A 27,975-nucleotide genomic window follows, 5' to 3' on the forward strand; every position below is an offset into this window, starting at 1 on the left:
GAGTTTGTTCCAGAGGCGGGAGAAAAGAGGAATGAAAGAGTGAAGGTGAGCAGAGAGCCGAGATTTCGGCAGTTTAACCATCAGAGGGTTGCTGGCAGATCTTGTGCGACCTGTAGGAATATTTGGGGGACAAAGCACAGAGAGAGAGCTGGGGGAGCAAGGCCGTAGAGGAGTCAGTAGTAGACAGAAAGACCACATACCTGCCTGCGGTGAGTGAGTGAAAGGCCCTCGGAGATAGCTTCATCGCGGGAGATTCCAATGATTCTGAAAGCTTTGGTTTCAACAGCGTGAAGCCGACCTAAGTGTGAGGCAGGAGCACCAGCCCAGAGGAGAGAGCAGTATTCCATTGAGCTGCGGATGAAAGCCTTGTATGTGGTGAGGAGCTCAGGTGTGCCGAAGAAGGGCTTCGCACGACGGAGGATGCCCAGTCGGCGACTGGCTTTGGAGGCCAGCTTGGAAATGTGGTTTTCCCAAGAAAGATCATGGCAGATAGTGAGACCCAAAAGCTTGAGCGACAGAACTTCTTGGAGAGGATTGTTGAGAAAATGGATGGGAGGGTTGTCCAGTCGGTCTTTTCGGAGAGACATGGTGAGAGTGTGAGATTTGTCAGGATTGAAAGATATGTTCCACTTGTTTGACCAGTCTGTGATTTTGTCCAGGTCTTCAGAGGGTGAGGAGGCTGCAGACTGCCGATCTGAGGGAAGAGGAATGCAGCGGCAGAGAGTGCAGTCATCAGCAAAGAGATAGAGAGGATTTTCCAGAGAATCGGAGAGATCATTGATGAAGACTAGAAAAAGCACAGGGCCCAGAACACTACCTTGGGGAACTCCAGCCTGAACAGGAAGAGGAGATGAGAGAAATCCATTCAGGGCCACACGTTGACTACGACCAGAGAAGACGTCCGCAAGCCATGCGTGGAGATTTCCATGGATACCATAGGAGAAGAGTTTGGTGAGCAGAGCTGGGTGCCAGACCGTATTGAAGGCACGTGATATGTCAAGGGATCCGAGATTGCAAACCCTTGCCAGGATGTATTTTCAGTGGTTTTTGAAGCTTTTGTGTTAAAACAAATATGGCGCCCGAACCACGTGATCGATGACGTCAGCATTAATTTTTTTTCTCCACTAATTTATTCCTAGATTATGCTCAATAAATTTCATCTTGATCGGATGATGTTTTGTACTCGTCAAATTATGACGTCATAATGGAGGCACCTATGACATCATTAACATATTTTATTCCCCATGGAGAGTTTTTTTACAATGAGCCATGTCTCAATTTTTTCTATTCAGCACTTTTGGAGATATGGAGGTGCTAAGTTTTTCCTTTTTTCCAAGATGGCGGCCGAACCACGTGACCTATGACGTCATAATTATCATTATAAAAATTCTACAGGTGGAGATGCACCTATGGTGAAATTTTTCTGTCAATCGGACCAACGGTTGTAGAGAAAATCATATTTATTCTGTGCAGACAAACAGACAGACAGACAAATGGACCCCAATGCAATACCCTCGACTCTGGCGAGGGTGACAATAAAACGTATGTATATTTGTTTGTACTGGTACACCCGTTCCCTATGGGAGTGGCAGCAAGGGTCATTTCTCTCTGGGATATATACATTACAGTAGGGTTGGGCCTCAAGAACATTCTGGGTGTGTTCAGTTACCAGGTTTCTTGTAGATTGCTCGACCAGTAGCCAAGCATTCAACAAGCACACCATCAAAACCGTTGATAAGGAACGGCTGGCTTGCCAAGCGCGAGCTGGCGTGCTTGGTAAATGAACACACCTTGAGTTTCCTCCTTTTCTATTTCGTGTTAAACAGCAGTATTGACTGTTTCAAAAGGTAATCATATTGGTGTGTTTGACTGTTTGTGGTTTACAATTTTTTTTAGCTCACCTGGAACATAATTCCGGGGAGCTTGTGCGACGGCGCGTTGTCAGTCCATCCGTAAACATTTGCAGCAACTTCTCCGAAACTGCTGTTGAGATTGTGACCAAACTTGGCGCACTGCGTGTTGATTGGTGGAAAGTTTGTTGTATAATATTTGGTATGTCGCACCTCAAGTTTTGACCCAGGAGTCAAGTTTTGATCCCCCCCCCCCCCCTCACCCCCCCAAAAAATTTGGAATTAGCCTTTTCCTCTGAAACTACACATACAATTCCGATTAAACTTGATCACAACTTTCATCACCTGTGATGTACCAAAGTTTTTTCATGGCATTAAGAAAATCGAGGTCGAAGAGGGTCCACGAGGCATTGCCCCCAAAAATAGGTATTTGCTTTATTCTCAGAAACTGCACTTACCTTGTATGGTTACCTGCACTTACCGATGAAACTTGACAACAACGTTCTGTTCATCACCCGTGATGTATCGACATTTGTTCACATCAGAAAAATTGGGGTCGAAGGGTATGTACAGAGGTGAGTTGGAGTGGGGGGAGGGAGGTTGGCCCCCCAAAATAGGAATTTGCTTTTTTTCTCTGAAATTACACACACTATTTCGATGTAACTTGACCGCAACCTTCATCACCCATGATGTACCAAAGTTTGTACCAAAGATGTACCAAACCCATGATGTACCAAAGAGGGAGGGAGAGGCCTTCATCTCCTAAGTCACCGCCAACTGCCAGGTTTCGGGATGAAATTGGAAATGAAAATATTATCCACTGGATAATTGGCGTTCAAAACGTTATTGGAACGTGATACTCACGATAGTTGAAGAAACGCCTTTTAATTTTATCTTTCAATATACCCGACGAGTACTGTACATATAATTAGTACTAAAAAAAAAAACTAATTTATACACTTATTTATTGAAAGATTAAAAACATAGTTTCTTGGACTATTGTGACTATGTCGTGAAGTTTTGAAAGCCCTTCATAACTTTATTGTTGAAATTCAACATAAATCTGTTTCATCTTCAGTCTTACGTGTAGTGGGGCGGCTTAGCCCAAATATTCAAAAGAATTGTGCATTTTGTGATACAAGCACCAAATTTGGCACACTAGTAGACTATCATATTATGAAAAGATCTGGATATTGGGCCATCTCAGATTCAGAGATTTGATTTTTGCAAGATTTGCAGATTTTGCAAGCTGAGATTGCAACGCGAGGGACGGCCGACTCCTTCCTACGAGCTGCCCACGTCACCCGCACAAGAAGAGCTCATCAAATCACTGCAGCGGCACTGCACATCCTGCAACACCGTGCGTATGAACGCCACTGTATGACATATGCTGATGATGCAGAAGACCTGCCTGAGTTCGAAGACTGGTGTCACCAGAGAGGAGAAGACATTCCCAACTTTCAGTACTGGGCAACTGTGCTGGAACTAGAGATGTTGGTACTGGTCTACGTGCGTTCTCTGCGGCAGGCTTCATTCACGACGTACCTTGATGCCCTGACGGAACTGGTCCCATGGTTCCATGCCTTAGACCACACACACTATGCCAGGTGGGTCCCTGTTCACCTGAGGGACACGGTTGCACTCCCAATGAAGCACCCAGATGTAGCCAGAGAATTCAGGGCTGGCAACTTCACTGTACAGAAGACGAAGAAGGTGTTCTCTTCGATCCCAATCGAATCGAAATCTTGCAAAAATCAAATCTCTGAATCTGAGATGGCCCAATATCCAGATCTTTTCATAATATGATAGTCTACTAGTGTACCAAATTTGGTGCTTGTATCACAAAATGCACAACAGGATTGCTATGCTGCTACACTAGTGCCCCCTTTAAGCTTTCCCAGTTTTAAGTGTTTCAGCTAAATACTGTTTGCAAGATTTATCTTTAAACAAATTCCGAATGTTTGGAAATCGGGATATTTTTCTGGACATGCTTCATATGGTAAAGTCCTCAATGTACAATGTGCGCTGAGTGGGTTCATCAAAAATGTAGTGGTCTGAGAGGGTCATTAACCAGTGTGGCAGTTACATTCAAATGTAAGGTGTGCACAGAGGGAGCTGCAGATGGAGGAAATGTTGAGTTGGATCTTGGAGACGGCGTGAAGCTGGAAGGTGTGAAAACATTTTGCTACCTCGGAGACATGCTGGATGGAGAAGGTGGATCAGACTCGGCAACGGTTGCTAGAGTGAGATGTGCATGGAAGAAGTTTCAGGAACTGAGTGGCGTGCTGACGAGGAGGGGAGTGTCGTTGAAACTGAAGGGAAAGGTGTATGCTGCATGTGTGAGAAGTGTTATGATTTATGGGAGCGAGACATGGGTAATGAACGAAGAGCAGCAACGAAGGCTGGAAATGCGAATGGTTCGGTGGATGTGTGGAGTATCGTTGAGAGAGAGGAAGACAAATGATGAATTGCGAAAGATGATGGGAATAGAGCCTGTGATTGATGCTGTGAAGAGGAACAGGTTGAGATGGTTTGGTCATGTGTTGAGGAAGGATGAAAGTGACTGGTTGAGAAGAGTGATGGAAATGAATGTAGAAGGAAGTAGAAGACGGGGAAGACCGAGAAAGACTTGGCTAAAGATGGTGGAAGAAGAAATGCGAGCAAGGGGGTTAACACGGAGAGATGCAGAAAATAGGGCAAAATGGAGAAGATTGTCATGGGGACCGCAAGGCTAACCCCCGCTCCAGCAGGGAAAATGGCCTTTAAAATGCATGTTGTTGTTGTTGTTGTTGTATGCGTCCCGAATAAAATTACAAAGCTTGAAAACTATGGTCTCGTGTCAATGAGACCTGCAAGAGAAACTTCTGCAGACAGCTGCAAAAAGCAACCTTAAAAAAACTTCCCCACTTGTGTATGCAAGTTTATGAGCTAATTACATATATAATAATGAAAAAAACCAACATATAATGAGAAGTCAAAAGCAGCTGTCAAGATACGCGAATATGAAGATTTAAAATACCATCACGTGCCTTGTGCTCAGGAAATAAGATGAAATGTAACTCAGAAAAGCCGCAGCCGTGAGATGTGGGGACAAGTCACAACCGAAGAGATTTGAACCAAGACAAATGCTAACGGTTCGAAACTCCTCAAAGTTCTTCCAGCAGCCTTCTCCTATTCTCCACACGTATCCAGGGCAGCTAAAGAGTCACCAATTCATGATGGAGTGGCGGTTGAGGGTCATGAAGTACACCTGACTGCTTCCTCCAGAACGGACAGACACAAAGAAAACCTGTATGGGAGAGGGTGAAGAATGATAAGTTGGAGTTGGAAGAGCTTCATTGTCACCACTTCGTGTTTTTATTCATCTGGCAATGATATAACAATTTCAAATAAACAAATAAATAACAGATGAGGGGTGCACATATATTCGGCCTGACAAGATGAACTGGAGGTAAGCACACCCACCTCTAAGCCATCTAGCCTGGATTTGAATCTCAGCCCAGCTATAAACTGTCATCCTGGTGTCTCGCAGGCAGGGCAAAGCATCCTTGTGTGTATATCCCTTGGATGGACGTCGAACGTGAGTCCCATCTGCAGGGATTATCCTGGAGGATTTTGGCAATGGGAGAAAAAAAAATGTTCAAAACAATGTACAAACAAAAATGCTGTGTACAAAACAATGAGATTTTTTCCAAACACGATGGGATTATACAAAATTGTTTTGAGATAAAATTTTACTCGCGCTCGTCAAATCATTATTCTCGGGGTATTAATTAAAAATAAATATGGTGAAGAAAACAAAGACGTGTGTTTCTTTCTGTATTCAAATCGACTATCTCACTCCCTGTGGCTTTTATTGCGTAAATCAGTGGTTCTCAAACTTTTTTGGACTACCGCCCCCTTCTGCCCTCTTGGACCGGCCCAATGACCCCCTTGTCCTATCGTTCGTGGTCGGCCACCCAGAATGTATGTAGATAGGAAGCAAAAATAACAGAAGCCAAATATTTTCTGAATAATATTTTACTTTATTTTACTTTACTTTTTATTTTATTTTGCACGACCTCCAATGTTACAGCAGAACAGGCCCAGGTGAGGCAAACTGGGAATCTGTTATCACAGGCCCAAATACCGTTAGTGTGAAGAGTGGGCCTGGTGACTCGCTGCGAGATTACGAACGTCTGGCTCCATCTCAGTGAGGTAGAGACGCAGATCACCCCTCTTGGTAATGTCAAGGCGGTTTCGATACTTGGTCAGCAGCACCTTCACGGCGCTGAACCCTCTTTCAACGAGGTATGATGTGGGGACCGCCATCAGCAAAAGTTCTGCCTCTGTCCACATTGCGGGGTATTTGCCCCGCTCCAGAATCCAGAATTTGCCGTATTCATGCTGCGACAATCTTGCCTTCGCCTCTTCATCATTGTGGAGGTTGATAATTTTGTCCTGTAATTCGCGCTTCACATCTTGAATGTCACATTTGAATGGGTTGATCATCCATGCTGGCACCGACAGTTCTAGCATGTCTCTGAAACGCTGCTCCATATCTCCACGAATCTTCTCAAGGTGATTGCAATAAACGAGCAGCTCTTCATCAGAAACAGCAGTTTCCTTTGCCAACTGGGGAAAGTGGTGCATATCTCTGCGGCCGAGGATTTCCCTGTGCAGAGTCGCCTTGGTTAGGAACGCGCCGATCACTTTCTTTGCTTTAATCAGTGTCATATGGTCACCCTGGAGTTGTTTGTTGACATCATTCAGGATACTGAATATGTCCGTGAGGTAAGCCACATCATGCTCAATCGCATTCACTTTCTCCGATAGCTCCGTATCAATTTCCGACAGAAACTCGACCACTGTTGAGGAAACGGGTCAAACAAGCGCCTTTGGACAACCATCGAACTTCGGTGTGCAAGAGGAGCCGCTCGAATGCCTCATCGTTCTCCTGGCAAAGCTGACGAAACAGCCGATCATGCAGAGATGACACCTTGATTTTATTCACTGCTTTGATTACTGTTTGGAGTGATGTATGAAGTCTGGTGCTGAGAGCTTTTTCTACAAGATGCTGGCGGTGCACGACACAGTGAATGGCGAACACGGACGGTACCTGGTTCTTCAGAAGCGCAATAATAGCACGCTGGCGGCCAACCATCGCTGGTGCCCCGTCCGTCGCGCAAGCGAGAATGTTCTCCATCGGTATGTTCTTATCAGTAAAGTACTTCTCCAATGTTTGGAAGATGGAAGAACCCTTCGTATCGGTCTGGAGAGAGCGGGCAAACAACATTTCTTCCACCATTTCCTGATCATGGATGAAGCGAACGTAGCAGAGTAACAGAGCTACACTGTCACGCAAAGTTGACTCATCCAGCTGGATGGCGAAGTGTGTGCTTCTCAGCTCACGACACAGCTTATCTTCTACATCTGATGACATTTCATCAATCCGCCTGGCCACGGAATCATTGCTGAGCGCAATCGACGAGAGAACTGGATTCGGATCCTGGCCCATAACGGTTTTTATCACTTCCCCAACAGCTGGTTTGATCAACTGTTCGCCGATTGAATACGGTTTTCCAGATCTGGGGATGAGTAATGACAGCTTATACGACGCTTCCAGTCCTTTATCCACGAGCTTTTGGCTGGCTTTGAACATCGTCGTTACAATGGATCGCTTCTCAAATTTCTCTTTCAGCGATTGGAAATAGCTGACCTCTGCGCGAGCGTTATCACTGTGCTTTTTACTCAGGTGCTCGCTCAGTCGAGATGGTTTCATTGCTTCATTGGACAGCGTGATACCCCACCAGAAACACATCGGTAACTGTTTGTTCGTCGGAGATGGAATGAATCCATACTTGATGTATTCAACGGAATACTGACGACACTTTTTCTTTGAGGCCGACATCTTGAAGCCGACCGGACGTGAAGCTTTTTTGAATAACGAAATCAACACGCCAAAATGTCGAAAGACTAACACCAGCACTAACACTGACTGTTCATACCTTGCCCAATGTCTGTGCTGGCAAGGCCAGGCTGTAAAGTTGAACCAGGCACGTTGAATAGTCCAGCACGAATAGAGTGTATTATATCCCACATAAAAAGATTCTTTCAAGCCGATTGGTTGAAATGGCACCACGTGACAAAAATTAGTGTTGTAATATTGGCCGCATTGGCGGCCAATAGTATTTCGCTGGTTTCATACACTATCATGTTTGTTGCATGAGCATGTATGGACAACAAAATACCTACACGACATCAGCGAATATGTGATCATAAAAACCATGCGAAGGGGGAAAGAATCTGGTCGTTGATTGGATGGCCAATTTGCCGAATGGTGCTGGGTAACCTGTTCAGACTGCAGGAAGCCCAATGAGCGCTCCAAATCGCCGCTGCTCCTCTAAATCGCCAGTGCCCCCCCAAATCATTGCCAGCGCCCCCCTACCGCCCATGGACTCTCGAGCACCCCCCTGAAAGTTCCCAGCGCCCACTGGCGGGCGGTAGGGACCACTATGAGAACCTGTAGCGTAAATGATGAACCATGCCACACATAAGTTTAACACATAAGTTGCCATGAATTAGCACAATTGATCACATTTAATAATACTGATTGAAAACATCAAAAGTCATGTTTGATCACATGACAATGTCCGCCTCCCTGAAGATAGATTATCATAAGACAAGAAACAATGTTCTTAACCTTAGACAGTAAATCATCAGCTTTGCTGAAAAATCATGTCAATCACAATGTCCTTGGTGATGGTGTTATCAAAACCAAGAATGTTCAGTTCTGAATAAATATTGCTCTCTGCTTTGCCCTCCTCGACTCCTGTAGGACAGAGACAAAGTCGAACTGCTGTCGTACAGGACCCTGCTGCATGACTCGCATCAGTTGGTCACAGTGCTCAGCAGAGAGTCTGTTCCTCAATGGAGTGGTGACCCGATTTTGAGAAGAGAAGGCCCTCTCACAGTCTGATGTATGAACGGGATGGGTCAGGATAAACCCTGCTGGTTTTAGCAGTTTGGGAAACTGGGTTGCATGGTACTCATGTATTAGAGACCATAGGGCTGCTGTTGAATTTCTGGGGTAACCTTGAGTCCTAACAACCTGCTTCAACTGCTTCCACTCTTCTATGGTTTCCTCCCAGTTAACAATAGTATCACTTGTAGAGGTCTTCTGTTCCCCTGAAGATGTATCTCTGTAGGTATGATTCTGTGGAACAGAAAAGTGGTCCAGAATCACAGAGAGGGACTGGTCACCCCACACCCTCAGCTCCTCCTCTGGCAGGAGAGAGACTGGTCTCATACCAAAAATGCACATACTTGTCATCAGTTGTTTGTCTGGAAATCTGAAGGAAAACAAAACATTAAACAATATGAAGGATTTATCATTTCTGTAATAAATTAATATATCATGAATATGTTGGTACCTGACTCCGATGTACCTGTAACCATCTGGTGTTGATTGTGCTGTGAGCGGCAGAGTAAGATTGATTTGACTCATTCATTTATTTATTGGGTTGATTAATTTATTGGATTGATTGGTTGTTTTTTTGCCATTGGTAATCTGGTCACAGGTGAGTAAATTCACCTATGGAGATGGTTACTAGCACCATAAATTGAATATAATAATATAAATAAGCTCATTCTAAACTGAACTGTTTCATTACCTCTTGCTCACATTTTCTATGAGAGCTGTGATAAAATCGACCCTGGCCTTTTCAAAGCTGCAGCAAGACTTGGTGATCGCATGGTTCCCCTTGAATATACCATCTTTCAGATCTGCCTTCAGTTGCTTGTCATCATGTTCGTCCAAGAGTTCTCTCAGTTCACCGATACATGAATCAACAACTGTCTGAACAGTGAAGTAAACGTTACATATAAATTATTATCAACTGGGTATGTGAATTTAATGCTGGTTCATTATTTCACACAAATCATAATTACTACAACATGTATTCAATAATAATTATAAAAATCATATATATTGTTGCGAATATGGAATTTGGCCTCCATATCCGCTTGTAAATATTCCCCTATTTCCCCAATACTCCCCAACTATCCCCAATCCCCCATTCCCTAGTCCCATTGTCTGTAAACAACACTCTGTAGAACCGACCTTCCCCTTTTTCCCCCATTAAATGTCGTGCCCAGGTCCACCGCATCACACGTAGACAACTTTCGGACATCTTGCTAGTTATTCTTAGTCTATGTCAGTTAAGGACTCGTTTCCATTAATTATGACTCTTCGTTGCACCAGAATGTGATTATATGGCACCAGTAGTGAGTTTAGGACCTTTCCCATGCCTCCTCCCATCTTCTTCCCCAAACAACAACAACAACAACAGAGGGGCACGGCGCTGCGCGGGGGGGAGTGTGCGTCCTGACACAGGCTCGGTTAGCCGCCATTGACAATGCGCTCCGGACCATGCGCTCCACGGGGTTACCACAAAGGGGCTGGCTGTCAGCTCCTCGTCAAGGGCGGAGCCTGGTAAACCCCCCGCACGCACCCAATGAGAAGCAACGTGCCGATTCCACGAGGCGGAGCTAACGAGCCGAGGGCGTGTCACTCCCCGCCGGATATACGCGGCCCCGTACCGGACGTGACGTCAGATGCGCCCCCAGCTTGAGCAGACAAGTCACCATCTCCGAGCGCTGTGACCTTCCCGCATCTCTGGACCGGACCGAGTCGATTCTGCCTCGAGCCCAGGTGCACCTGGAGCCATCGCTACCTGCTTTTCCTTGCCATCAATCCCCGTGTGAGTCAGCCTTTTGTCCCGTTTATCTGTCGTCTGTTGGGAATAATATAAGAGTGTGTCTAAGTGCTTGTCTTTCTATGCTGTACCTCTCGTCCCTGTAATCTAACCTTCCGTAACAATATAACCTCCTCCGGAGGTCTTGAGAACTGAACCCTGGGTGTCGTGTCATTTTAATCCAGCCGTGTGTCTTTTCCTTCAATTGATCTAGCGTAGCGCGATTAGTCAACGTTCGGGTATAATCGGGTAACTTGTGCGGACACGGCGGCCATTCCGCTCGGCCCACCTTAACATCAAAGTCGTGTCTGTAACAATTGGTGTCGAGGAGTGGAATTCGAACCCGGGACTAAATTTATTAGGCCCAAATTTGGAGAAGAATCGATTCGGAGCGCGTTTCCCGCGCGTTGTTAGGCCCAAACCTTGGGAGGTAGAATCGATTCGGAGCGCGTTTACTGCGCTCGACGAAATTATAACGGCCGAAATTTGATTTTGTTATACGAAAATAAAAACCCGAATTTTGAAAGTCGCGCTATGGCGGATCAAGACAGCTGGGGTCCGGTAGGGGAGAGTGAGGCAGGGTCGGTCCAGGACCAAATTGAGGGACATGAGGGACAGGAGGAGAGCGAAGCAGTGAGGGCGGCAGGGTCGCAAAATAGCGTGGTCGCGCACGTGGGTGTAGCGGCACCAAATTTAGCCGCGGCCGTGGTCGCGGTAGCCGAACCCGAGATGCCAATGGATTGGAACCTGTTTATGAAACAGATGATGGCCTTTATGGTAAAAACAGACGATAATTTCAAAGGGATGGAAAACAGGATGGGAAACCAAATGGGGGTAATGGGAAACGAAATGGGGGTAATGAGGGACGAAGCGAGGGGTACCAGTGAGGGATTAGACAATAATTTTAAGGGATTAGACATGAAATTTGGGAAATTAGACGATAGATTAGGGGAAATACAGGAGGGGTTAACGGGGGTAGAAAACAGAATGGCCGCTCAAGAGAATCAAATGGAAGGGATGCAAAAAGGGTTAGAGGGGTTAGAAAACACCATGGAAGGCAAATTGAGGGACATGAGGGACCAAGCGGAAAGGGAAGTTAACCAAATGGGGCAGCAGATAGAGGGGGTCAGAAAGGGGGTAGAAACCAAACTGGATGCTCACAGGGAGGAAATGGAGCAGATGAGGGTGGCATCTGGGCAGGAGATGCAAGTGATGGGAGAGGAGATCAGAAGAGGTGTGAGTGAGGAGGTCGGAGGAGTGCGCGAGGAGGTGAGGCACTGTAAGGAGCGCATGGAGAAAGAGGTGAGAAAGGGGACTGTAAAGTTACAAGGGGGCATAGAGGACCTGACGCAGGAGGTGGAGCAGCTGACGGTGGGACAAACGGAGTTAGTGGAGCAGGTTCAAAGGAACACAGCGGTAATAGAGGGATTAAAATCGACACAGAAGGAGATGAAAAAGGACGTAGGGGTAATTAAAAAAGAGTGTCAGACGGTACATGAGGACCTGACGAGGAAAATGGACAACGTGGTAGAGGTGATGGAGGTTAAAGAGCAGGAGGTGCGGGAGCACATAGAAAAAAATAAAGTGGAGTTAGAGGAAGAACTAAAAGGGGCGCACGAAGAGATGAAGGAGATGAAGCAAAAATTAGAAGAAGTGGAAGAAGGGATGAGCGAAATTAAGAAGCGACGGAGAGGGGAAAAGAAAGAGATAAAAGAGGAGATAAAAGAATTGGTCCAAAGTCTGTGTTTGGATCGTGATGATGTGCTCATTAACCGGATGAGGGATTCGCAGGTGATGGAGGAGAAGCGAAGAGGAAGAGGACCCGGTGTAAGTGGTGACCAATATGGTCGTGCGTATGATGCGCCAGGGGATTTAAGAAGCTTGGGGGTCGAGATAGACCCGGGTGTTCGTGAGAGGCCGTGGGTGAAGTGTGCGACAGGTCTGGTGTGCGAAAAAGGAGGTGTGCAAGAAAGTCCGACTCTGGGGTGTGTGAGGAAAAAGTGCGTGCCAAGGAGTGAGGGTGCTGGCGAGAGTGAGTCGGTCGTAGCGCGTGTGCGAGGGAGCGCATGGAAGCGCGGTGTGGTAAGTGTTACAGAGGGTGTGACGGGAGAGTGTGCGCAGGAGTGTGCGCGAGAAAGGTGTGTGATGGACAGGTGCATGAGGAAAGAGTGCGCTGTCAGAAGTAAGGAAGAGTGTCCACCTGTGGTGAGTGTTACAGAGGGTGTGACGGGAGAGTGTGCGCAGGAGTGTGCGCGAGAAAGGTGTGTGATGGACAGGTGCATGAGGAAAGAGTGCGCTGTCAGAAGTAAGGAAGAGTGTCCACCTGTGGTGAGTGTTACAGAGGGTGTAACGGGAGAGTGTGCGCGAGAAAGGTGTGTGACGGACAGGGGCACGAGGAAAGAGTGCGCTGTCAAGAGTAAGGGTGAGTGCGCTGTCAAGAATGGAGGTGAGAGTAGTGAGAGTGACAAGGAGAGTGAGTTGGTTGTGACAGGTGAGCGAGGATGTACACCTGGGATGGAAGGATGCACACCTGGAATGGTAGAGCGTGAGTGGGAATGCACGCTGGAGTTGGTGGTGAGGCACGTGGTTGGGTGTGTGAATGAGGGCACACCTGTGATTGTCACAGAGGAGGTGACCGAGGAGGGGGCGCGAAGAGGTGTATTGGTGAGGTGTGCGAACAACGAATGTGTGCCAAAGTGTTCGGTGGTCAGGTGTGTGACCAAGGCTGTGAGTGGAATGGGTGTACCTGGGTGTGTAAGGAAAGGTACGAGGAGCATGGGCACGGCGGGATGTGTGAGCAAGGAACGGGCTGCGGGGTGTAAGCGTCCAGGTGAAGCATCGACGTTAGACGGGATAGAGTTTAGAACGACTTATAGCCGAATCGGGCCCTCGGTGCGTGCTGGGCCTCGCTTTGAACGGCCGCGTCCGTGCTCCACTAGGCGGAGCGGGCAGCCCGATAGGAAGGGTCGTTATGGCGACCACGTTTTGTTGAGACGTGCCGGCAGGTCGAGATCGGGACATTGGATGGCTCCACGCCGAGGTGATGCGTGGGATCTCGGCCCGGGTAAACCTCCGTCCCTGCACCGAGTGCCGGACGCATCCAGCCGCTGGCACAGAACAACCCGCATTCATGGCTTGGCTTTACGAAGCCTGGCTTTGGACAGGGATTGGCGCACCGAGAGGTATTAGTGAGTAGACTGGGTGATGAGCTTAGTGTTTTGGCCCCAAAATTAGAGAAAAACAAAATTTGATGATTGGCAAGGGATTGGCAGTAGTGATTGGCAGATGATGGGCAGTGATTGGCCAAATTTTTGATTTGTTGAAATTTGATGTGCAAAATTGGTAGTGAGCGATGGGCCCGATGGGTAAGGGGGGCATCCCTGCCACCCTTCCCATAATGGGGGCAAAGGAGCAATAGTTTATGGGGTGTATGGCAGTGAAAACTAGCCCGGGTGGGTTAGGTTATATTGTAGGGATCTAGCCATAGAAGATGACATTAGGTGACGTTAAGGTTAGTTAGTGACTGATACCTGTAGTGGGGACGCAGGTAGATTAGTATGGATGATAATGACGAGGGAGCGCAATAGTTTAAAGGGACGACTGGGAAGCGCAAGTTTCAGAAGGGAGTAGTTAGCTGAGATGATGCCGTGTGTGTGAGAATTGAACAGGTATGATTGCACAGGTGTGCAACTGGACAGGTGTGTGGAACAGTGTGTGAGTAGTGAGTGTGTGGATCAGCGCTAATGCGCTTGGGGAGAGAAGGGTGCAGGTGGCACCAGGTGTGAGAGCACAGGTGTGCAAGTACAGGTGTGTGGAGAGAGTTGGAGTAAGTGGTACGGAGTGGTGTGCATGGTGCGAAGGTGTGAATGGGGGAAGAGTGGACCCCTTTCACGAGTACCCGGGGTGGGTAGTGTAAGTGTTAGGTAGAGGGTATAGGTAAATTGTGGTTGGATATTGGCATTTGTGGTGCGGTTGCAGAATGGTATTGTGAATGGGTGCATTAGTGTTGTGGAAATGGCTGGGCGTGTAGCCTGTTAGTGTGTGTAGTTGGTTGGGCACTCCACCACTGTGAGGATGTCGGCCAGGTGAGGCCGCAGGTGGGCTCTGGGAGCCGGTAGTTGTGAGTGGGTGCCTGAGGATCCCGGGTGTGGATCGGGCAGCCCAGTGCCAGAGAGGGCACCGAGTGGGGAGAGCGCCAGAGGGCCTGCCCCAGGTAGTTAGGTTAGAGTAAGGAGCAGGTAAGCTCGGAGGCAACTGCAGTGGTGGAGGTGTGCAGGTGGGTAGACCCGCTGGGAGAGGTACACGTCGCAGCCCAGAAATTGTACGAGGGCACCGGGAGATGAATCGGGGGAGTGAGACCCCAAATTGAAAAGCACCACAGTTTGGCCAATGGGAATTGGTTTTTAGAACCCATAGTGTAAGAGGGCCAATGGTTTGGCCGGAGAAAGACCCCGGGTAGTGTAAAGTTGTTAAAGTCATTTAGGAAATAGTTAGGATTGATGAACCTGTCGCACCATACGCAGCCACTTACCTGTGGTGATGATGATGACTCCACACCTGTGTTTTCTTTGTTTTGGTGCAGGAAATGAGAATTGCTGTGAGGATTTGTGAGACGCATCACGACGTGGATGAGACATTGGGGTGATTCCATCTCTCCCTCCTTAGGAGGGACTGATGATGAATTGGTAATGGCAAATTATGATGTTGAGTTGGAGATGGCAAATTTTGAGGAAAGTTGGAAATAGCAAATTTGATTGGTTAGGAGGGAGAGAAGACGAATTTGGTTTATGGGAGGAACGGGGAAGACAGTAGGGATGTTTGTTGATTTGTAAAGTAGATGTTTATGGGTAGTGTTGTGTTTTGTGGATACAGTAAGGGGTAAGGGAGGGGCCATGTAGGTTACCTGGTGGGGGGGGGGGCGTACGGTAGGAACGTACCTGTCTCACCTGGTTCCCATGTGCCCCCAGTGTGCATCACCTTGTATTGCGTGCACTTTTGCGCCCTTACCACCTTACTCACTTGTCTGCTTCTTTTGTCTCCCACCTCCGAGGATCTGGCTTTGGGGTAGAGAGAGAGGAGAGAGAGGAGAGAGAGGTGCTGGCTACGCAGTTGTGGGCCTGCACTTTCGCTGCTTGCTGCTTGGATCGATACACCATATGGACCGCAATGTTTGTGGCCACCCACAATGGACCGCAGTTCTTTTGCGGCCAAGCACCACCCGTGGATGGACCTATGGGTCAACGTGGCACCTATGCCATACAAGGTGAACCACTAACAGTTGGCCCCCTGATGGCCACAATAAAGAAATGGACGCGGTTGGCGCCTTTCTTTATTTTTCTAAGGAAGTAAGAACACCAAGTGCACCACACGAAGGCAAGACCAGCGGCAGAACATCGGCCGGCTGCGACACCACACAATGATTCATAAACACTTTATTGGTGCACCGGATGGTGCTCACTGTGTGATGGGGTGGTGCTTTTCGTGCTGGGAAAGGGTGCTCTGCACGTTATTAAAGGCCGTAGGCCACAGAGCACTCGTGGGTTGGTGTATCGATGCTGGCATGCGTGCTCTCTCTATGCATAACATCTGCATGTGTTCCTCCAAAAACAGGTCCTGGATCGTAGTGTAAATATCAGCGTAGTCTTGTAAATAATGCTCCCTACCGGCTGTATGTTTAGTTTGAGGATTCTTTCCGGATTCGGTTATCCTGTGGGTGTGTTTCTGTGAGGAGAAGGGTGCAACGTCGCAGGGGGACATATTTACTCATTTGTGAATATCTGTAAAACTGTCGCACTCAGGGTAGAGTTAATAGTAGAGGGAACTACATTGCGTGCCACACTAAAGTAGGTAAAAATTTATCGGGTCGGGACGCCCCGAGGGTAGAGAAGGGTGCAATGTTGCGAATATGGAATTTGGCCTCCATATCCGCTTGTAAATATTCCCCTATTTCCCCAATACTCCCCAACTATCCCCAATCCCCCATTCCCTAGTCCCATTGTCTGTAAACAACACTCTGTAGAACCGACCTTCCCCTTTTTCCCCCATTAAATGTCGTGCCCAGGTCCACCGCATCACACGTAGACAACTTTCGGACATCTTGCTAGTTATTCTTAGTCTATGTCAGTTAAGGACTCGTTTCCATTAATTATGACTTCGTTGCACCAGAATGTGATTATATGGCACCAGTAGTGAGTTTAGGACCTTTCCCATGCCTCCTCCCATCTTCTTCCCCAAACAACAACAACAACAACAACAGAGGGGCACGGCGCTGTGCGGGGGGGAGTGTGCGTCCTGACACCGGCTCGGTTAGCCGCCATTGACAATGCGCTCCGGACCATGCGCTCCACGGGGTTACCACAAAGGGGCTGGCTGTCAGCTCCTCGTCAAGGGCGGAGCCTGGTAAACCCCCCGCACGCACCCAATGAGAAGCAACGTGCCGATTCCACGAGGCGGAGCTAACGAGCCGAGGGCGTGTCACTCCCCGCCGGATATACGCGGCCCCGTACCGGACGTGACGTCAGATGCGCCCCCAGCTTGAGCAGACAAGTCACCATCTCCGAGCGCTGTGACCTTCCCGCATCTCTGGACCGGACCGAGTCGATTCTGCCTCGAGCCCAGGTGCACCTGGAGCCATCGCTACCTGCTTTTCCTTGCCATCAATCCCCGTGTGAGTCAGCCTTTTGTCCCGTTTATCTGTCGTCTGTTGGGAATAATATAAGAGTGTGTCTAAGTGCTTGTCTTTCTATGCTGTACCTCTCGTCCCTGTAATCTAACCTTCCGTAACAATATAACCTCCTCCGGAGGTCTTGAGAACTGAACCCTGGGTGTCGTGTCATTTTAATCCAGCCGTGTGTCTTTTCCTTCAATTGATCTAGCGTAGCGCGATTAGTCAACGTTCGGGTATAATCGGGTAACTTGTGCGGACACGGCGGCCATTCCGCTCGGCCCACCTTAACATCAAAGTCGTGTCTGTAACAATATATATATATATATTGCTGCTTTTGCATCCTACACAGCTATTACTGTTGCTTCACAAGAAAGTTCCATTGAATCCAATTTTCAATGAAGCTTGCATATTTATTTTATTAACTATAACTATTTAGTATTATGTTACTTTTTATTACTGAACACATTTTGATCAGAGCAATACCTGAACACTTCCGATGTCAATGTCTTTCCTCTAAAAGAAGAGGCTGATCTTCATGATAGGTTTCAAGATGTGAATTAAGGCATATGTCATGTATAGTCTTCACCAAGAAGTCTTCACCAAGTTTCTTTTTCAATCCTTTAGCCTTTGTGTCCGAAGCGCTGTTACTGCTAAACAAGGTCAAAAGTGAGTCCAGGGTCCGATGGATTGTCTCCATAGCTTGATAGAAACTGAGCCACCTCACTTGGTGAACTTCCCTACACTTCAGTGTGGGTTCTTCCAAAAGTTTCTGAACTTCTATCAAGCTGTCATTTCTCTTTGGAGACTTCTTGAAGTAGTCGAACAGGGATTCTAATACACCTTGGTAATACTTCATACCTGTAACAGTTGAAATAGAAGCATGTGTTGGAAATATCAATACTAACTGTACATAATACAATTACTTTTTTACATTCATAAATTTTATCAGAAACAAAACATTTTTTCCAACATCTACTGACTTTTATATTGAGTTCTAGTAAAGTATGCAAGACAAAAGCAATTCAAGTTACATTTGAGTTTTTGAGAAATTTAAACAAAACAACAAAAATAGATTTTATTTATTTCTTACCTGGGACTTTCTCAGCTGCCTGCTCTGAACATAGGGCAACTCGGTGAGCCGAGCAGTGTGTGTTGATCAGATGTGGATTGTGCTGTCAGGGAATAAATATTCTTCTTGACAATATTGCTAGAATATATCTCAATGTGATCTTGTGTAAAGTGGAATATGTTTTACTTTACAAATGAGCCAAGAGCATGGGACTAGAGCAATATAATTAAAGACAGCATGTGTGCAGTTCCAAATAGACTCTGTTCCATTTATGGAGTCAGAACAGAAGTGTGCTATTGATAGAAATAGCTTTTCTCATCTTTGACAAACCCAAATGCTGGGCAAATTCTCCCTCAAACAGGTCATAGGAATTGACCTCTTGAACAGAAATAATGTAGTGCTCTCAGTCTCCCAACATAGAAAGCTGGCCAAAGGAGCCAAATAAGGCTTTTGGAAAAAAAGTTTGTTCCTATATAACCAAGAGAAGTGTGCAACTGAGAGAGAGTGGACTGGGAGAGTGACTGAAGAGGAGTAAACAACTGAAGACCAGTTGACCTGATCAACCAACTGGAGACTGGTCAACAACTGAACGAGGTTCAACAAAGACCTACAGAAGGAGCTACAGCCACGACCGGCAGAACAACGTCATTAATATCTAATTAGCACGTTCATTAATACAGCAAAACTCTCAAAAGTCAATAAAACATTGATTTTGCTAAAACGAGTTTCTTGAAGTTTGTCGTAGAACAGTAGAAATTATTTTTCTACAGTGCCTCAGGAACTGACCAGTTAGACCTTCCTTCCTTCCAGTCATCACAGAAGCTCCATCAGTACCCAACGCAATATCAAAATCAAAAGGGAAACCCATGCATATACTTAACATGAATTGGCTGGTGTATATATGAAACGGTAACACATTGACTTTTAGAGTATATCACTATCAGTGTTTAGTTTTTAACACTAAACACTAACAGTCAGCACGTTTTCTTTACAAAATAGTAAATATTCATTTTTTGTTTTCTAAACAGTAATTACTTTTGACAGAAAAGATCGTCTCTGATTATGCACGAACATTGAAACCATTTAACTGATAATCGAAAGGAAAAAAAAGTTTAAAGTTTTTACCTGATACTTGGGCCACGGTAATCTTCCTCTCTGACAGATGTTGTTGGATGGCTTTAAATATGCCACTTCCTGTTGTCGAGGTGATATGCAGATCCGTCAAAAATAGAGTGGAGGGCGTCATAGTTTTCGGATCCAAAACTCTGGCTGTTACACACAGCTTGTGATGTACAGCAATGTCTGTACTCTCGTCTGTCATAATTGTAATGGCAGATGACTTGTGGAGCTTCTCGCTGACGGATTTGTCAATTGTTGTGGAAATGGCATCCAGAAAAGCACAGGCTGATTTATAACTCGCATATGGCACATGTTTGTTCACTTTTAAATTCTCCAGATTTGGGGTATTAAGCTCTGACAACAAGGTCAGCAAGTTGTTATACTTAGACAGGGGAATTGCTTCCTTCGACATCCAATTCACCACTTTCAGACACCACATCAAAATACTTTCCTCTTCTTTTGATTTAGTCCCCTCAACCGTGAGTTGAAGATTTCTTCTCGCCAGTGGTGCTGCAATCGCTCGTTGGTGATCAGATGACGATGTGTCGGGTTATTGTAGTCGTTTTGAAATTATTTGTGCCTTGACTTAGACTGTTGACTAACTTCTCCGATCTACACAGTGAACAATACATTTTGTTCTGATCGGCATCATATCTCAGCCAGTCTCCGAATTTAAGGACCCAGCTGTCTTGAAACGTTATTAAAGTTTTGCCGGAAGTAGCTGTCTGCACTGTGGCAGCGCTGGCCACTGTCCTGCTTTCGCCCTGCATACGGTCACCAGCTGGATCATCCTGGTTGTCCTCAGTGTTAGAACTACTGCTGGTACCTATAAAGAATCGTTTTATACTTTGCCCATCAGGCTGTGGTTGCAGAGGTCTCTTTTTCGGCAGCATTTTCAGAAAAAGCGTAATCCAGAAACTACTGCAGACAGCGAACACGTGCTTGCCGAAAAGCCGTCGTTTAATGCCGCAAAACATTGTCACGGCTACCATAAAGCGTGAAAGCGAAATTAAAATGGCTACGGTCTGTTTACAGTTCAGAATAGCTTCATCTTTGACAACTTCCAGACCTGACAAAAGCAGTGGTAAGTACACGATTTGAAACCGTTTCGCCTGAAAACTATACCGCGACTACTGACATGCTCTATGCGATTTTTTTTATCACTCTGGCCAAAATTGTATGCGATATTTTCCAACTTTATGCGAGAATATCGCGGAATCGTGGCCAAAGTCAATCCCTGCGTCTGTCGGCATTCGTTGGTGGTTGACACAGATTAAACATTCAGAAGCGATTAAACTTGCCCCATCGCCCTCATCATTCCTCCCCTATTAGTCTCAGTTTTCCTTTGTATTCCGTCATAGGTGATGTTTCTTTTGTAAATTGTTCTTCAGTTTTGTAAACTTGCAAATAAATATAATTTAACTAATCACTTTTGTCTGTTGTTTTGGTCCCATTTCATTATTTGGAGTGTGAAAGCCTCACGGTGCAAGATAACCATCACAGCTCAGCATTAAACCCCACGATAATCAAATCCATACAAAGAGGTTGCCACGGTGGATCAATACCCACAATACTGAACTGTTGCTTGTGCTCGCTTTTCCCTTAATTCCCTGTGGAATTATCATTGCTCGTTTTCCCGCCATTTCTCGCCTTGCTTGCTCAATCCTATATGGTATAAAGGATTGTGTCTTGACTTGTACTGTTCGAGTTTCATCAGAGATAGTGCTCTTTGGGGTAATTGCTCTGAGACAGTTGGGTGTGGGACACAATGCTGGTTCGCTCGGCCAAGTAACAAACTTTGCGCAGCCACTGGCACAGTTCCCCAGCTGCTTCATTCAATTCACAGGTATGGTAAACCAACCCTGGGCATGAATATTTGGCAAATTGGTGAGTGTTGTAGATGGCGTCATAGTCTTTTTATATACACAGCGGCCTTAAAGTGATTTGGGTCACATCCATCACAGTGAGTTAGAAAGACAGAATTTGAACCTGCATCCCTCACTTTGACCATATACTCTTCAACCCAATAAACCAAACAACCTCAAACCGAACTTTGCCACCAGAAGTAATAAATAATCTTCAAACGAGAAAGATGTCACAGCAAACACTTGCAAAATCCAAATAAACAATAGCTGCCATTGAAAAAGCAATTTGATAATTTGAAAAACTTGATTCATCAAGTGTTTTACGTTATTGAATATTGTGCACAACAAATTTGGTTGATACATTTTCTAATTGCAGCCGAACAGGTGTTTTACATGTTTTGGATTGTAATGACAAGTAAATGACTAAATAATTATACTTGCATGATGACGAAGATATTGTTGTGGATATGAGAATGGTTTTTTTTGTTGTTGTTGTGTAAATTGTTGTAAAATATCGCCCTCCTTGCTCCAGTTATGTATAAAGGTCAAAGTGCGTCCCGTAATTAGTTCATAAACACCACACGTTAGCCAATTTTAGATTTCCCCCCTTGTTGACAGTTATATCCTTATTATGTGTATTAGTGTAAGGCTGTGTCTTCCATTAATTGAAATACTCCATTGCACCAAGTGAAATAAGGTAGATTCCCTTCCAACCCCCCTTTCGTCAATTGCCAACTGCATTTGGCTGTTGTCTGCAATTGCCGCCATTAAGCATGTGCTCTGTTCGGGGAAGAAAGGCGTGGCACCTCATCGTCATCAAAAGTTGGAGTCAGAGTGCCCTTAACCACCAATCAGCACCGCGGTGAGCGAACCGGTAGGCGTGCCCTCGTAGCCCGCGGCTTGATTCCGGGGAGGGCAATAAAAGAAGGAGTGAGGGACTGCTTAGCCAATTGAGTAAGGGATCCCCAAGAGCAGGTGCGTCAGGGAGAGAACCCGTCACGCAAGGCCCCCACGAGATACGAGAGAGAAGGCAGATGAACCGGTGGAGAGCACGCGGCGCATGAGGCGGAGGAATCCCTGAAAGAGCAGCGGCACGCAGCAGCTTCAGCCACAGCAGCTTCAGCCACAGCAGCTTCGGGGCCTTGACGGCAGTTTCGAGCGGGGCCGCGAAGGAACGGCGGCTGCTAAACGCGCCAATCGAGAAAGGGCGGTGGCTGCTCATCCCCGACCCGACCGTGTTGCGGTTCCAGCTGAACCTTCCGCTCCCTCCAGCCATCCACCTCCTGCCATTCCTGTCATCATCCCCCGTGTAAGTGTGCTTGTAGTCTGTCTTTTGTCTTGTCCCTGGGTATAAGTAAGCTTGTATAAGTTAATATTTGCACTGTGTCTCCTTGATTCCTTCTGTCTTTATTTTATTATCCTTCCTTCTCCTTGGTTTCTTTTGGTTGTAAATAGTAAATAAATTATATTTGTATTCCTTACCCTTTGTCTTTCTTCTTCTTCACATCCTTCACTTTAGTCTTTTCCCCATTGAATATCTGTGGCGCGATTTTGGCCAACGTTCAGGAATCGGGTTAGTCGGGGTAACTGTTAGGGCCGCGGCGCCATCCGCTCGGCAAAACAACATCTTATCCGCGGTCCGTAACAATTGGTGTCGGGAGCGAGATTGGACCCGAAGCGCGCTTAACGCGCTCAAAATTACGAGCTGCCGAAATTTGTTTTGTTTTAAAAAAAAATCCAAAATTTGAAATCGCGCCATGGCTAGTCAAGGCGAAGGGATGCCGGTGGGGGAACTAGAAGAGGGGTTAGGGGTAACCCAGGATCAGAGGGAGGAGAACAATGAGGAGGTGGTTGAGGAGGTTTCAGGCGCGCAAAATGGCGCCCACGCGCACGTGGTTGCAGAGGAACAAAATGGCGGCGCCGCGGGGGTCGGGCCCGCGGTGGCGGCTGGAGCCGCTGTGCCAGTCGGGTTTGATTTTAGGTTATTCCTGACCCAAATGGATGCATAGATGGATAGAATGAGGGACGAAGCAACGGGTACTAGTGAGCAATTAAGAGACGGGTTAAACAATATGGGAAATAAATTTGAGGGTAAATTTGAGGGGTTAGACAATAATTTAAAGGGGTTGGACAATAAATTTGAAGGGTTAGACAACGGGATAAAAGAGGTGAAGAATGGGTTAATGGGGTTGGAAAATACAATGGACGACAAATTGCAGGAAGTTGGGGAGCAATCCGCCCGGGAAATCAAACGGATGGGGAACCAGATAGAGGAGGTGAAAATCGGGTTGGAAGGTAAACTGGATGCTCAGAGGGATGAATTGGGACAGATGAGGGCGGCATCTACTAAAGAGATGGAGGAGATGGGGGAGGAAATATGACGAGGTGTAAGCGAGGAGGTCTCGGGGGTACGCGAGGAGGTAAAGCGAGGTGAGAAGCGATTGGAGAAAGAGGTGAGGAATAATACGGCTAGGTTACAGGGGGGAATAGAGGGTCTGACGAAGGGAGTAGAACAGCTGACAGTGGGACAAAAGGAACTCGTGGACCAAGTGGAAAAGAACACTGCAATAATCGGGGGGTTAAAAGCGACACAAAAAGACATCAAGAACGAATTAATAGCGACACAGAAGGAATGTCAGATGGTACATGAGGGGTTGACGAAGAGGTTGGAAGAGGTGACAGAAGTAATGGAGACGAAGGACCGAGAGGTGAGGACGCACATAGAAACGGTTAAGGTGGCGTTAGAGGAAGAAATAGAGGGGGCGCACCGGGAAATGAAGGAGGTAAAGGAAAAATTAGAGGAGGTGGAAGAGGGGGTGAGTGAAATTAAGAAGAGACGGAGGGAAACTAAAAAGGAGAGAAGGGAGGAAGTGATGGAGTATGTGCAAGGTCTGTGTTCAAATCATGAAGATGTGCTCACTGACCAAATAAAGAGTTTACAGGTGGCGAAGGAGGTGCGGAGACGAGGTGCCAAGGTGAGTGGCGATATATTCGGAAATGTATATGATGTGAGGGAAGCTTCAGTCGGCTTGGGGGTTGATTTGGATCCGGGTGTTCGTGAGAGGCCGTTGGTGAAGTGTGCGACAGGTACGGAGTGCGAAGGAGGAGGTCTGCAAGAATGTCCGACTCTGGGGTGTGTGAGGAAAAAGTGCGCGCCGAGGAGTGAGTGTGCTGTCGAGAGTGAGTTGGTCGTAGCGCGTGTGCGGGGGGGCACATGGAAGCACGTCGTAGGGAGTGTTACAGGGGATGTAACGGAAGCATGCATGCCTGTGGTGAGTGTTACGGAGGAAGTAACGGGAGAGTGTGCACAAGAGGATGCGCGAGAAAGGTGTGTAACGAACGGGTGCATGAGGAAAGAGTGCGCTGTCAAAAGTAAGGGAGAATGCACACCTGTGGTGAGTGTTACGGAGGATGTAACGGGAGAGTGTGCGCAAGAGGATGCACGAGAAAGGTGTGTAACAGACGGGTACATGAGGAAAGAGTGCGCTGGCGAGAGTAAGGGTGAGTGCGCGACCGAGTGTGGTGGTAAAAGTAGTGAGAGTGACACGGAGCGTGAGTTGGTTGTGGCAGGTGAGAGAGGATGTACACCTGGAATGGAAGGATGCACACCTGGAATGGTAGAGCGCGTATGGGAATGCACACTGGAATTGGTAGTGAAGCACGTGATTGGGTGTGCAAGTGAGAGCACACCTGTGGTTGTCACAGAGGAGGTGACCGAGGAGGGGGCGCGAAGAGGTGTGTTGGTGAGGTGTGCGAACGACGAGTGTGTACAAAGGTGTGCGGTGGTCAGGTGTGTGACAAAGTCGGTAAGCGGAATGAGTACCTGGGTGTGCCAGGGGAGGTGCAATGACAAAGAGCATGGAGACGGCTGGATGTATGAGCAAGGAACGGGCTGCGGGGTGTGAGCATGCGAATGGAGCATCGACGCTAACCGGGTTAGCGGTTAGAGCGACGTATAGCCGAATCGGGCCTTCGGTGCGCGCCGGGCAGCTTTGCGAGCCGCGGGGATCTGCGGCGGTTTCGAAAGAACCGCCGTGCGAGATCCACGCCGGGCCGCGCTTTGAACGGCCGCGTCCGTGCTCCACTAGGCGGAGCGGGCAGCCCGATAGGAAGGGTCGTCATGGCGACCCCTTTTTGTTGAGGCGTTCCGGCAGGTCGAGATCGGGCCATTGGACGGCTCTGTGCCGAGATGGTGCGTGGGATCTCGGCCCGGGTAAGCGTCCTTCCCTGCACCGAATGCCGGACGTATCCAACCGCCGGCACCAAGCAACCCGCATTCATTGCTCGGCTTTACGAAGCCGGGCTTTGGAGATGAATTGGCGCACCGAGAGGCACTAGTGAGTAGACTGTGATGATGAGGATAGTGTTTTGGCCCCGAAATTAAAAAAACTAAAATTTGATGATTGGCAAAGGATTGGCAGAGTGATTGGTAATGGTAGAGTGATTGGCAGATGATTGGCAAAACTCCCCCCAATGCCCCCCCCCCCCCCCCAACACCCTCTCACCCCACTACTCCCCCCAACACCCTCCCACCCCACCTCCCCGCTACTCCCCCCAATGCCCACCCCTCCCACCCATCCAACACCCTCCCACCCCACATCCCCTCTACTCCCCCCAAAGCCCACCCCCCCCCCCCAACACCCTCCCACCCCACCTCCCCACTACTCCCCCCAATGCCCACCCCTCCAACACCCTCCCACCCCACCTCCCCTCTACTCTACTCCCCCCAATGCCCACCCCTCCCACCCATCCAACACCCTCCCACCCCACCTCCCCTCTACTCCCCCCAATGCCCACCCCTCCCAACCATCCAACACCCTCTTGCCCCACCCCACCCCCAACATCCTCCCACCCCACCCCACCCCCAACATCCTCCCACCTCACCCCACCCCCAACATCCTCCCACCTCACCCCCAACATCCTCCCACCCCACCCCCAACATCCTCCCACCCCACCCCCAACATCCTCCGACCCCACCCCCAACATCCTCCCACCCCAACATCCTCCCACCCTACCCCCACGATCCTCCCACCCTACCCCACCCCCAACATCCTCCCACCCTACCCCACCCCCAACATCCTCCCACCCTACCCCACCCCCAACATCCTCCCCCCCCACCCCACCCACATCCTCCCGCCCTACCGCACCCCCAACATCCTCCCGCCCTACCCCACCCCCAACATCCTCCCGCCCTACCCCACCCCCAACATCCTCCCGCCCTACCCCACCCCCAACATCCTCCCGCCCTACCCCACCCCCAACATCCTCCCGCCCTACCCCACCCCCAACATCCTCCCGCCCTACCCCACCCCCAACATCCTCCCGCCCTACCCCACCCCCAACATCCTCCCGCCCTACCCCACCCCCAACACCCTCCCGCCCCACCCCACCCCCAACACCCTCCCGCCCCACCCCACCCCCAACACCCTCCCGCCCCACCCCACCCCCAACACCCTCCCGCCCCACCCCACCCCCAACATCCTCCCGCCCCACCCCACCCCCAACACCCTCTCCCCGACAACCACCCAACTCGTTTTATCCTCCCTCTTTTATAAATTTAGATCCACCCCTTGCGAGTATATAATAACTAGATACTCCCAACGGCATTTTGCTCAGATTATACAGAAAGAGAGAACGCAAAGACATTGGCAAGTCAGACGAACTCTACACCTGGCGGACACCTGCACACACCTCGATACCCCCCTTGCCCCACCCACAGTAGTTCTCGTCCATTTCAGACACACACAGTGGTGTTGCAAACATGTCACTCACACCTGCCTGTTAAAGTAGCCATGTTCTACCGCCTCTCGTTTCCTAATTACATGCAACATGAGTCACGGGAAAATTAATGCGATGTACAACTACAAGTTACTCGTTTGTTAAACACTCCATGCAATGTCGCAGACAAGACCTTCTGTACCGTATAAACTCAGACAGCAGCATCCATTCGGCCCTGCAAGCTTGAGCCACGTCTTAGCAGACAAATAGATGGACGATGTTTGAATCATAGGGGGATAGCGTCTATCTATTATGTACGCACGGATGGGGAAGGGTCAGACATAATAAACAATTGCGTACCCGGTACGTATTAAATAGATAGCCGTGAACGGTAAACAGGCTCAGAAGTCAACTTCGACAAGGAGGCCCGAAAATGAAAAACAATTAAGCACAACTTACCTACAAACGAATCCTTTTCGATTGTCCAATCAAAGCGATCAATCCCAAAGGTAAGCTCAGATTAAGCAGGTTTTCCTCACGCAACTTCAATCCAAAGAATGGATGATCGAAAACTGTAATGTAATAACGTGAAACGATCCCAATTAGAGCAACCTCGGCGCGAGCCTGGAACGTGCAGGTATGAGGAAGTCACCCCAGAAGGTTCCTGCACGCCTAGGTGAACGTGAGCCAATCACTGCGACGCTACCTGTACGGGGTTTTCCACGCCCTTCACTTCATTTGACCAGCCAATTTAGTCCACCACAGGACGAGACCTCCCTCAACATTGTCCATTATGGTCTATTCGATACCATTGCACTCCATTAAAATTGTCAATTTAATCTCCATCTGATTTTTGGTCTACCTGTGCTGCTTCCAATAAACCTTCTCCCGGTTGCCAGTTTGTAATTGCTGTTCACCAGCACTACTACCACTACCATGACTGCTGATTATT

General features: G+C 47.9%; 1 protein-coding gene across 11 annotated transcripts; it reads right to left on the bottom strand.

The window, feature by feature from the left end:
- Positions 1 to 2,863: 2,863 nt before the first annotated feature.
- LOC137417960 (SCAN domain-containing protein 3-like) lies at positions 2,864 to 27,695 on the bottom strand. 11 transcript variants are annotated; one of them, XR_013622465.1, is made up of 7 exons: positions 27,483 to 27,692; positions 19,447 to 19,515; positions 18,343 to 18,424; positions 17,736 to 18,110; positions 9,503 to 9,687; positions 5,316 to 5,455; positions 2,864 to 5,139 (listed from the first exon to the last, which is right to left on the bottom strand). XR_013622465.1 is itself a non-coding variant. In XM_078772225.1 (2 exons), exon 1 carries the CDS (start codon positions 7,738 to 7,740, stop codon positions 6,673 to 6,675), a length of 1,068 nt encoding a protein of 355 aa, XP_078628351.1. In that variant the 5' UTR covers positions 7,741 to 9,496; the 3' UTR covers positions 2,864 to 5,139; positions 5,316 to 6,672. The 11 variants fall into 11 exon arrangements, 1 of the variants encoding a protein (XP_078628351.1); XR_013622462.1 differs by having other exon boundaries at positions 18,343 to 19,515; positions 27,483 to 27,695; XR_013622464.1 differs by lacking the exon at positions 19,447 to 19,515.
- Between the last annotated feature and the right edge of the window lie 280 nt (positions 27,696 to 27,975).

Source organism: Myxine glutinosa, chromosome 2 (genome assembly GCF_964187855.1).
Source record: "Myxine glutinosa chromosome 2, kmMyxGlut1.1, whole genome shotgun sequence".
In the NCBI taxonomy this organism is placed as follows: Eukaryota; Metazoa; Chordata; class Myxini; order Myxiniformes; family Myxinidae; genus Myxine; species Myxine glutinosa.